Here is a 12,645-nt window from a genome sequence, read left to right as displayed (position 1 = left end):
AAAATCCAGAGTTGGGGTTAGAATAGACACTGGCTATATTGGTTCTGTTGCATTGCTGAATTACCACTTTAATTGAAGCTAGAGCAACTACAGCTATTTTGAAATGATTCAGGTTTGCATTTTATAAAGAAAAATGATAAATCAGGGCAAAAATACAATTTAGGTGGACTCCTTGTGCATTTCCTGGAAATGCAAGGCTGTTGCCAATTTGTTTTCACTTCTTCAATCAGAATGCAATCAGTTTTGTTATCCTGTGCATGTGTGTTTTGAGTCAGGTACACAATAAAGTTATGATTCTTTGCTTCTCCCTTTCCTATATATTTGCAGAAACAATGCAGTCTGAGCAAGTACCAATATTGTGTCCAAACCAATTTCCCTTTACATGGTTTCTACCTATGAGCATAATTTCTCCCTACCAAAATCCCTCTTCTGCCTTTGCATTTTGGCTTCCTTCCCTGGCACCACTGTTTGTTTGTTTGTTTTTTGCTCAGGTTCTGAAAACAATTGTGATATTTGTGGAAGTGCTTGTCTCTTTAAGTGTCTTCGATAATCGCAAGGATCACTTTAACTTTGGAAGTGACCCCTTGCATCTGCACTCCTTTCATCTTATAGACAAGAACACTTGGGGATGGACTATTTCCTGGTGGGGAGGGGGAGGGGTGGAGCCGAGATCCTTTCACACAAGTCAATCACTCCAATTGGTTCACTCCAGATTTGAAACCGGTTCTAGTCTGAATGTGGGACACAGGCTCACAGCTGAGAAAAAGGGGAGCTCGCTACGCTTCTTGCTCCAGGATTTAAATGTCCAGGAAACAGATTTGCAGAGACAGGAGGAAGGAGCAGGAGCTGCTTAGGACGGGTTGGGGTCAACACCAGGGCTTTGCCCAACAAGCGAAGGTGAGTTGGAGGAAACTTCCGAAGTCTGTAAACCGGTTTATGGAGAGAACGCTAAACCCCTCCAAAAGACTCAGCTGAATTCCAGAAAAGTAGGCCAGTGCAAACTCAAACCCAAGGAAGGCTTGAGCACCAGCCAGGTTATATAATGAGGGCTGCAAACCTAGGGAAATATCCTGCAACCTTAGGAAGCAGGTCCTATGAACTCGGCAAGGCTGAGTAAACATGCAGAGTTATTACCTCCCCTTTCTATATGCAGCTGCTTAATTCGGAGTCGCCTCCATTTGCTCCACGTCTTTGGTTTGCTGATCCAAATATCCGCCCCCCCCCCGCACTCCCTCTTTCAGCTTCTCTCTCCAAGGATAGTCTTTTGTTAACAGAGGATCTCCTGAAGGAACTTTTGGCTGCCCTCTGCTAGGTCCCGCCCCACAAACCTCCCATTATCTCTTGAGCAGAGCAGGGAATCCGTTTTGGGGTTAACCCCTGGGCAATTTCCTTTAGGTCGCTATTTTTGTTTTGTTTTTAGAAAACCCTGTTCTTGTTTGAAAGATCATGTTTTTCCTTTCCTCCCCCCCACCCCCTTTTTATTGATGCCCTTATGTATCTTGAACTGGGTAACAACCGCGCATCAAGCTCATTCCCAAGTTTATTCCTGTGCGTCCACCATCTTTGGAAAGATGGCTTCTCCGCGGCACTTTAGGACGAGCGAGACTGGCCGGCAGAGGGGGCACAGCGCTAGTTCTTTGGCTGGGCTGCACTCATGACCTCATTTAAGATTGTCCTTGGACTGGAAGGAAACATGGAGTTTTCCAAGGCCCTGGCTGGCTGCGATCTGATTTCTGTGCTGTTGATTAAAATCTGGCGGGATCCAGCAAGAATAACTCTTAACACCTGCGCTATAGTTTTTTGGGTTCCAACTTAGAATGCTTGCGTGGACTCGGAGAAACTTTGGGACTCGAGATGTTCTCTCTCACTTAATTTAATTAATTATACTGTTTTGTAGTGTGTCTCCACCTCCCATGCCAAATCTGCAGCATTTCCAGGGTAGTTGTTTATATGATAATAATAATTTATTATTTGTACCCCGCCCATCTGGCTGAGTTCCCCCAGCCACTCTGGGCGGCTTTGGGGTGGGGGGATTAGCTGCCATACCATTCCCCCCCATTTTTTTTTAATGCTGCAAGCCTAACCATGTCTACTCAAAACTTAGTCCTATTGACTTCAATAGGGCTTACTCCCATGTAAATGGGGTAAGGATTGCTGTCTTAGTCCCACAGAATTGGATGATACTCCTGAGCAAGCACATCTTGATGTGGCTCTGTATGTGATAAAAGTAATCTTGGGGAGAATATAAAGAGGGGTTGTGGCATTAGGTTCCATTGGCACGATTCTGTTTTATCATTTATGTCACTTAGAAAAAGTAAGGGGTAAACTAAATCAACTTTCTCAGTTCACACTTCTAATGAATAAAACATAGTCCTTAAAGATGCCGCAGGCATTGCCTTTTTGCTGTGAAAGATTTAGCATGGCTATTCTGCAATACTATGACCAGGTCAAAAAGTAATGTCAGCAATAGTGCTCAAGTATTCTGAAATGTACTTATTTGCTACCCCATAACATGGAGTTTTCTTGGCAGCTTACAATAAAAAAGCAAAAATAATAATAATGAGCATAAGATAAAGCATAAAACCAAAACCAGGAATCTCAAAATCACTGTACCCCCCCCCCAAACCCCATACATTTAAAAATTAAAGGGCCCAGACAATATAAATTATTATAAAGGCCTGAAATATTGTAGACTAAAAGTAGGAAGGTGTCTAGTTCGCCTGTATTGGCTGGAAATGGTACCATTTCCATAGAATGGAGGAAGGAAAGTAAAATCAGACTAATACTATAGTTTCAAGTTCCATTCTTGGATATGTTCAACATTAAACAAAAAAGCACTTTAAATGTATTCATTGCTCTTTCTAAGAAAGTGTTGAGCACCTGACAACTAAGTATCTGGTTAGTTCACTGGTCAAGTATCAGCATGAAAACTGCTGTTAAATAGTTATTTAAAGAAAGAAAGAAAGAAAGAAAGCCTTAATGTTAGGTATGGTGTTCATACATGTGCGGTGATTGATAAAACAGCTCTTCTCTTTCACTTTAATCCTAGACATCAGTGTCAGCCTTCAGTTACAAAATTATTTTTTAAAGGCCAACTACCAGCCACCACTCAAAACCAAATGTTTTTAAAAGGCTATTTTTGCAAAGTAGGCGGCAGACAAAGTAGGCATCATGAGCTGCAGTCAAATAATGATGTTCAGCTGATAATATTTGACCGGTTTGATTGGCATGCGAGCCCTACCTCATGACAACTACAGCAATATTATCAGCATGGGTGAAATGGTAATTTGGGGTGTTTTTTAGGCAAAGGGATTTATACTTTTAGCATGAAAAGTATACAGTACTACTTAAAAGTACACCTACTGCAGAGACTGTTATAAATGGTTAGATTGTTCAGTGCGTAAAAGAACTAGTCAGCTGATATAGGCATGCTTTTGAGGAATAACGAAGGGTAGTCGGAAATACAAAAGGGTAGGGAAGCATATACAACCGTCCTAAATGGCACCCCTGGTTGGTTCCCTGGGGTGAAAACACTGCAATATATTTGAGTGCCGTCTTTTCCTAAGAGAGAGAGAGAGAGAGAGATGTTTGGTTCACTGCTATTGGCACTTGAAATGCCTTTTAGGGAAGAGGGGAGCCTGATAAATGAATAAGACATCCACCACGAACAGAATTGGATGTTGCAGTGTGTGCAGCTACCTATAGAAGTGTGTGTGTGCCTTGTGCTGCCAATCGTGCTGCTGTTTAATGTCTGAAGGGTCGATTGTATATTACACAATTGACAGGGGAGCCAAGCGTTGTTGCATCCTGCTTCTTGGGCTGCTGCATTCGCCACTCTTACCAAGCTACTGTAATAATGAACTTTTAAAAGAACCTTAGGATTTGTATACCCTTCTGTGCCTATGCTTTAATTCAGGCTTCCTCCACCTCTGCCCTCCAGATGTTTTGAGACTGCAATTCCCATCATCCCTGACCACTGGTCCTGCTAGCTAGGGATCATGGGAGTTGTAGGCCAAAAACACCTGGAGGGCCGAGGTTGAGGTAGCCTGCTTTAATTAATGCCACAAGAGATTCAGGAAGAATAGAGAAGCTTTAAATTACCCCCCCCCCCCGAGTGGGCCTGCATGGAAATGGAGTAATGCCCCTCTGTACTGGGAAGAACTGGATAAAATTTACAGATATCCAGGATTTTGGATAATATGGGAAGCGATACTGGCAACTATGAGTTTGAACTGATGTGACCCTAAAAAACATGGCAGTATTGTGACATGAAGCTGTGAATAGGTTCTAGGGTTCCCTGTGCCTTTTGTCCTGGAGCTATGATGGTGAACCTGTCACCCTCTGGAGGTTACTGTTACTTAGAATCATAGAATTGGAAGAGACCACAAGGGCCATCCAGTCCAACCCCCCACCAAGCACTTAACATACTTAACATTGGCCATGCTGGCTGGGGCCAATGGGAGCTGGAGTCTGAGAACATCTGGGGGGCTACAGTTTCCCCATTACTGTCCTAGAGCTTGCTGCTTATGACAAGACTTTTGTCCCAAAACCAACCTCTGCGAATATATATTTTCCAGAACACCTTGGAGACCCTATTCTGTTGCTGTCTGAATGCATATTTTAGTGCTTCTCCTGGTAAATATAAATAAAGGTTGCTTGTGCCTTGCACTAAATCCTGTTTCTCTTCATTATTTTCAGCAGAAGGAAACAGCATCTGCTATGCAAATATTTTGATCTTCTATGCTGGGTGCTAGAGCCTAAGAATATCTGAGATGGAGGAGAATGGGAGTGTGAAATATAGCACCTTATGAAAATAGGCTTCTGAACCTTGTAAAAAGTCAGGAATATTGTAATGGAGAGACCTGGTCTGAACAAAGACATTGGATTCTTATCTCATTATACATGACAAAGCTATCTTTAGCCATCTCACCCCTTGCTTTCCCCTTAAGACTAATCGCAGTCGTTAACAGTCTTCAACAGGTTTTCCACACCCATCAGCCAATCACCCATTCCCACCACCCTTCTGAGTAACCCCTCCTCACTCTTTCTCACTATATATAAGGGTCTGGTGACTTCTGTTTCAGTGTATCTGAAGAAGTGTACATGCACACGAAAGCTCATACCAAGAACAAACTTAGTTGGTCTCTAAGGTGCTACTGGAAGGATTTTTTTATTTTGTTTTGACTATGGCAGACCAACACGGCTACCTACCTGTAACAGGAATATAATAGTACACACTGAGGTTGTCTCTTGAAAGAAGGCTTGATGTTCTAAACAGATTAGCAATTAAAAGGTGCAATAAGTAATTAAGTAACTAAAACACGAACTCAGATGTGAAGGCAGCCCTGTAGGCAGGGTGGAACAAATGGGTGCACTGCCCCCGATCTATGCTTACCTCCCCCCCCCAAAAGAGGTTTTTGGGAAATTTTGTTTTTAATTTGTGATGTGACACATGATGAAAGCCTTGGTAACCACAATGCACCACCACAGGAGCAATTAAAGAATAGGATCCTCTGAAAAAATAAGGGAATAAGGCAGGCAAGTTTGCAACAAAAACCTGGAGGCTCCTGAATGGCCTACTAACTCAAGACTTCCCTTTACTGCGGGTGGATTTTTCATGATCACAGTCGCCCTATAACTACTTAAGTGAAACTGAAAAAGCAGCCCATATGGTAATTGTGGGCTACTTATAGACTCCACCCATTGTATTTTTCTTTGCTCTGCTTTTCAGTATCGGTTGTGTTCTCTACCCAGCCAGGCATTTTTTGTTTTCCTGCAGTATGAATTAAGAGTGTGTTTATTATGCAGTTCAGGTGAAATAAAGAGAAAACTTAAAAGTGATATGAAAAAATCTCCCATGAGTTACCCTTCACTCTTTTGAAGCACTCATTATACTCACAAGCATGGTAGCAACATTTTATTCTTTTTATTGAGTACTTGGTGGCAAAGGATGATGATGATGATTTATTAAATTTGTATAAAGGATGAAAACAGCCCTGGAGGAATAGAAACACTTCTGTGCACACTACAATAAGCTGGCTGGCCGGCCGGCCACTCAGGCATAATTTATGATTTTCCCAGTGTGTGCAGCTTAGCAAAAGGCCTTTTCAGGGTTTCTAGGCAGGAAAAATCAAGCCAATAAGCAGTTTTAAAAAACCATTTACTATCCATAATTCCTGGACCAGTTAAAAAGTTTCCCCTTGATTGCCCAACAGTAAGGAAAATCTAAAGGTCAGGAACAAAACTAGGAGGGACTCTCAGGGAAATGTTGGCTTTAGACCAGTGGCGGGCCAGATTTTGGGGCTGCTGCAAGACCTGATTTCATAGAAGCATAGAATCACAGAATTGTGGAGTTGTAAGGGACCTTCAGGGTCATCTAGTCCAACCCCCTGCAATGCAGGAATCTTGCCACAGCCATCCCTAGGTGGGCTCGAACCACCAACCTTCTGGTTAACAGCCAGGCTCACTGACCCATTTATTTTTAACTAGAATACAAGAGTCTCGGTAACCGAGGCCAAATGCAAAAAAAAAAAAGTGCATGGGGAAATGCTGAATGTGCGACAGTGTCATTGTCTGAACTCTTCTGTGGTTTTCAGGATGATCCAGCGACACCAGCTGGTGCAGTCTGTGCTTCAGGAATTGCAAGAGGCGGCCGAATGCTTTGGGCTGGAGGGACTCACCAGCGCAACCCTAGAAGCCGAGAGGACTTTGTCCTCGTTCTCCTTACCTGGCTACCGTGAGAGGCCGTTCCAGGAAGAGCTGGAAGTTGACCGGGTTGCAAAAAGCCTCTACCCAGAAGATGCTCCTTGCAATATGCTGCCTTTGGTTTGCAAAGGCGAAGGGAATCACCTGTTTGAGGCTGCCAGTGTGCTGCTGTGGGGGAACACAAGCCTAAGTCTGGAGCTGCAGGTGCGCACAGCAGTGGAGATGTTGCTGCACAAGCAGTATTACCTGCACGGCATGATCGACTCCAAAGTGATGTTGCAGGCAGCTCGCTACTCCCTTTGCACGGAGGAATCCCCTGAGATGACTAACTTGCCCTTGGCCATCCTAGAGGCCATTTTTGATGCGGACATCAAAGCCACCTGCTTCCCTGGCACTTTTGCCAACATGTGGCACATGTATGCCTTGGCGTCAGTGCTGCAGTGCAACATCTATTCCATATACCCAATGAGCAACCTAAAGATCCGGCCATACTTCAACCGACTGATCCGACCCAGGGGGTGCGGCTTGCAAGTTTCCACGCTGCATATCATGTGGTCAGGGCAGCGGCTCTCGTCCCAGCTATTCAGAGCTCAGTACTTTGTGCCTGTGGTCGGCCTTGAGGAGCTGGAAGCCACAAGCCCAGCTCCAGAGCCTCCCGTGCAACCGGTGAATACCTTGGAGCTGCTGCCTAGGGATCCCCAGGTGACTCATTCGAACCTATGCGAAGGATATAGCATCACCAAAAGTACTTTCTATCGATGGAAGCGCCAGTCTCAAGAGCATAGGAAGAAGGCAGCTGCCAGATTTGCGGCCAAACAGTTCCTGCAGTCCTGCTTCCGAGAGGGCAAGGTGGTCCCTCTTCAGCACTTCCGACAAATGTTCCCAGAAATCTCTCGCTCCACTTACTATGCCTGGAAGCACGAGATGCAAAACGTGACAAATGGCGGGGCCTCTTCCCCTGTGGAAGTTGTGCTGCCAAAGGATCCTCAGGTGCACAAACTGGAGAATCTCCCTGCAGGCAATTACGGTGTAACAAAGTCTGAAGGAGGCCATGGGTCCAAAAGCCCGCTCTTGAATACCAACCAAAATGGGGCTTCCATGCAAGGAGCCAAGTCTTACCTGGAGAGGTGCATTTCCATGAATACTGTTCTGCCCTACAGGAGCTTCAAGTGCTGCTTTCCTGGCATCTCCAGGTCCACCTACTACAACTGGAGGAGAAAGGCCATCAATGAGAACCCCAGCTTCATGCCTTCTCAGCCTGTTTCCATCAACCAGAACCCCCTTATGAACAAGAAGCCGTTCCTGCCATTCAAGGCAGGGAGCCTCCCTAGTGAGAAGATGCTCAATGGACACCATCCAGGGCCACGTATTATCATGCGCATTAAGCCATCTTTATACAGCTGGCAAAAGCACCTTCGCGACTTGGCCAAGAAACGCGTCTGTCAGTGGAAAATGCCCTTCTGCAAGTTCCGCCTGCGCTACCCAAGCATTTCTTCCACAGCCTATTGGTTTTGGAGGAAAAGCGGCAGCCAAGCAACCAAGAAACGCGGCCTTACCCCAAACGGGCTTTCCAAAAGCTTCCGACCCGAAACCGCTGAGACTAGTGGGAAGGCAGAACTTGAACAGCGCCCACTGCAGCAAAAGGAGAGTGCTCTAGTTCTTATAGACAAGCAGGCTCCCGAGCCATACAATGCCGTGATACCAGGCTACCAAATGGCAGAGAACAACAGCATGTTTGTGATGGATGTGATTGCCACGGCTCAGTTCAAAGCCCAGGCCAAGCTGTTTCTCCAGCAGCGCTTTGAGTCAAAGACCTTCCCAACGTACAAAGAGTTCCGAGCTCATTTCCCCTTGACGGCACGTTCCACTTACTACATGTGGAAACGTGCCTTGCATGATGGACTGACGCTGGTGGATGCCTGAGGCTAGTCAAGACCCTTGCCAGTCAGTCTGCCATTGGAAGCTGCTGTCATCTCACCTGTGGGAAATGCAACCTTTCTTAAGTAGTTAATTGTTTGTCTTTTTTATTTTCTTGGTTTCCAGAGTTGGAGACCAACTTTGCAAAGTCTCGGCCGCTGGAGGAGTGGAAAAAGGCAGGGAGCATGATGGGGATGAGGTGCTTTTTGTTTTTGTTTTTTGGGCTCCTGAGTTGCCGATAATGAAATATATGCTTTTCTTCTTCTTAGTAAATAGGCCAGATAAACTTGGTGGTGGTAGAGAAGGGGAGTCTCTGGGATCTCTAATGCTGCTGTAGGTGGACTGTGAAATGTACCTTATTTCTTTGATGTGATTGTGAGCCACAGTTTTAAGGGCGGTGAATTCTTTCAGGAAAGGAATATAAAGGAAACAAAACCCTAGCATCACCCTCCAGAGTCCTCAAAAAAGGTTGCAGTGACTGGCTCAAGGATAGTAATATTGTACAGGCATCAGATGGCAAAAAAAAAATCCAAATGCATATCATGTGCCGACAGTGACATATACCAGGAAAACCAAGAAGTACAAGGAGGAGTCTTCAGCAAGGCAGTGAAAACAGATCAACAAACGATAGACGAATGTTTTGAAAGGTTTGCACTCTGTTAGTAAGCTGGATTGCTGGCTCCTTAACCACTCCACTCCTAGGCATAATGCATGTTTTATGTTGCACAGCATAAAGCTGCGAAATCTCCTGTCTGTTAATGTGTGATACAAGTGGGAGAGATTCATTAAAACCTAAAAAATGGAAATAAAAACTGTTGCAGTGTATTATGATAGGGGAATTCTAAACTCCCAAAGCCAGATAATTTGGAGAGCAGGGCCCAATTTGGAGACATGTGGGAAGGTCTTTTGGGCGGCCCTGCTGACATGATGTAGATTAACCAGACCCAGGTTACGGGAATCTTCCTCTTTACCTGCTTTCTGAGCCATGTTGAAACTGGCAGAGGCAATAGGAGCAGCCAAGGCAAGCACAATTTGGGAGGGAGGGAGGGCATACTGTACATGCTTATCTTTCCTGGCACATCCCAGCCCACATAGAAGAAGGTGGGCAGCCGTGATGTGGCACTGATGTGTGAAATTTGTAGCTCTCAAACTTTGACTATTTCCCACAGTAAAAATGTGTGCTTTTGTTTCAGTTACTCTTGGAAATAATAACGCACAATCCAAAAATGGGTGGTCCTCCTTTTTAAAATCCTTCTGTACCATGTGCACCCCTGCTGGTACCCTGAGTCACCCACAAAGCTCCTGTCAGTTTGGAATCATTCGCACATGTGGTTTCTGAACAATATGACATTGAGAACTGTATACATATTCTGCTTTTCTTCTTCCTGGGGATGGGGGAGTGTGCTACGTATTTCTCCTTTTAAAATGCTCCCTGTGTTCATGAGCAACCCCCCCCCCCAAATTGTTCTAGAACAGAAGTGATGACATTTTTCTGCTGCCTTTTCTTTTGAGCAGTCTTCCATACCAGTAGTGGGTGAGTACAAAGGCAGAAGTGGGAAAAGGAACAAACGTGGATTTCACCTTTCTACAGCAGCTTAGTTTTCTACACTCACTCCTTTCTGTTCTCCATCCAAAGCAAGCAAAATCATAGTTGTTCAAAGATGCCTTCCAGCCAGGTACAAACATTCCATGATGCTGCAAAGGATGAACCAGTGAGAGATGTGGCCTGGGAAGGAGGAGTGTGCCTTGGCAGGGAAGTGTGGTCTGGGCAGCGGCCTGAAGGTCAGCTAGAGAGGCCTGGAGGGACTGCACTTGGCTCCTAGCCTGAATTTCTCCATCCCTGTCCTACAACTATCAATAATCTGCTATGCTAAATACTCAAGCAGGTCAGGGGACGTGACTGACAAGCCTAAAGACAACAATGTTTAGATATTCATGAAGCATAGAATGTTTCCATATAACCTCTGACTAATTGGTGCCTGTTTGCAAAAGGGTGAGCTGGGTTGAATTGTCCTTTGCGGTGAGTTCCTATACAGTCGTACTTTGGAAGTTGAGCGAAATCCGTTCCAGAAGTCCGTTCTACTTCCAAAACCAAATTGTGGCTTCAGAAGCTGCGGAAGCTCCGCTGGACGTTCAGTTTTCCAAAGAACGTTCACAAACCGGAACAATCACTCCTGGGTTTGCGGCGTTCGGGAGCCAAAACGTCTGAGTTCCAGGGCGTTCGGGAGCCAAGGTACGACTGTACAAGGTAGCCAACGTGTGGCCCTCTTAATATTGTTGGATTACAACCCTGGGGTGGATGGGGTGTTAGGAGAGGGGTAGTAGCTCTGGTGCAAGACAACATCACACTCCTTCTTGGGTAGTTTGTCCATCTTTGGTCCCCACCCTGCACTCAGCTCTCAACTAGAAGCTGTCAGCATGTGATGGCGGCCACACTCCAGAAATGGCTTCAACTGGCCAGGTAAACCAGGTTAGGGAAGTTGATGAGTCTCAATCCCTTGGTGAGTTAGGACTTGCCCTGCGTGCAAATGCAGGATCTGGCAGATTGAGCGGGTGAGACCAAAAGCGGGTCCAATGGTCAAGAAGGCAGTTTCTGCACATGCTGTAGAGGGAAATGAGGGGGCTCATCAACTTGGGAAGGTAGCCTATCTAGGAGAAGGAAAACTGATCCCAAGCTTCCTCTGCCTTGTGGGACTTTTTCAGGAGATGAAAAGGCTTAAGTACTAAACCCTACACAAATCTGGAGTGGAGTCCCTGAGATAGTTGGATAGCATCTTGCATGCCTCCTTCCTGCAATGCCTGCAGCCAAACTGGTGCCAAACATATTGCTCTGCTTTCCTTTGGAGCCCGAGGGAGGGGTCTTGTTGTCTGAGCAGCCCAGGACTTCCATAAATACTGCCCAGACTTGTGCCCCAGAGAGGTCACTTCAGTTTGACTTTGCCCCTGGAGACACACACTATTGGCAGGCGGATGCCAACAACTGCCCTCACCCTTGATCATTTGGGGTTGATGGGATTTTGGAGTCCAACAGTGCCACAGGTTAGCTACTCTTGCTCTAAAATCTTACATGGTTCTTCATTGTCAAATTCCTAGAATTGTTTTCGTTGTTGATACCAAATGGTAATTTTTTTTTTCAAGTAGAATCTGATCGGACCCAGCAGGTGGCACTCTTGTAGTGCGGGATTGATAAATGCTTGCTGCTGGTTTTTTAAATGCACAGTTCTCTTACTTCCATTTCTTCTCCTGCTCCTAGATTAAAATATATATATATATAGGAAAAGGGAGCTGCATATGTCTGCCTATTAACAGCTATTGGGACTGGAAATACTGTTTTCAGCGCAGCATTTGCGCAGTTCAGCCCAGTCCAAGGTACAATATGCTGTGCTGCTTCCTCCTACATTTATGTGACCAATAGGGAGCGGAACTATATTGTGTAGTTGACAATACACTTGGCTGGCTTCCTTTAGTAAGTGGCTTTGTCCTTTTGGGAAAATGGTACATGTCGCTCTAGGCTCTTCCCATGATCATAGATGCAGGCTGTTAACATGGTTGCAGGCCTTAACAGCTTGGGACCAGTTTACCTACGAGATTGCCTTACGCCACATGTGCCATCGAATCATTTAGTGTGGCAGCACCTGCACTTTGGAACTCCCTGCTTATTGAAATCAAGCAGGTGCCTTCACTACTCTTTTTATCGCCTGCTTAAAACATTCTTGTTTAGACAAGCCTATCCAGCTGCTTAGAAAGTTGAGGTGATTTAAATCAGTTTTAGTATCTTAACTTTTGTATGTTTTAAAAGTTGTGTTGTAATTTAAAAAAAAATCTTTTTGTAAACAGCTCTGAGGTGCTGGTGGTTGTTTTTACAATTGAGCTGTGTATAATTTTTATGAAATAAATAAATTGCAGATCTCGGAAGTACGGGAAGCTGTTGCCTGTATGCAGGGGAGTGGTTCGGTACTTAAAAGAAGATTTGAACCCCAAATTTCCATAAACGGGGAGTGCCTTTGAGGAAACGAGTTGGTG

At 45.0% G+C, this 12,645-nt stretch overlaps 1 protein-coding gene across 1 annotated transcript; it reads left to right on the top strand.

The window, feature by feature from the left end:
- Window positions 1-669: 669 nt before the first annotated feature.
- Window positions 670-8,666, top strand: VRTN (vertebrae development associated). Its single transcript, XM_033142714.1, has 2 exons — window positions 670-897; window positions 6,597-8,666. Exon 2 carries the CDS (start codon window positions 6,598-6,600, stop codon window positions 8,626-8,628), a length of 2,031 nt encoding a protein of 676 aa, XP_032998605.1. The 5' UTR covers window positions 670-897; window position 6,597; the 3' UTR covers window positions 8,629-8,666.
- Window positions 8,667-12,645: the final 3,979 nt, after the last annotated feature.

The sequence above is a fragment of the Lacerta agilis genome, chromosome 1, assembly GCF_009819535.1.
Source record: "Lacerta agilis isolate rLacAgi1 chromosome 1, rLacAgi1.pri, whole genome shotgun sequence".
Classification (NCBI taxonomy): domain Eukaryota; kingdom Metazoa; phylum Chordata; class Lepidosauria; order Squamata; family Lacertidae; genus Lacerta; species Lacerta agilis.
This window is presented reverse-complemented; position numbering and strand designations above follow the sequence as displayed.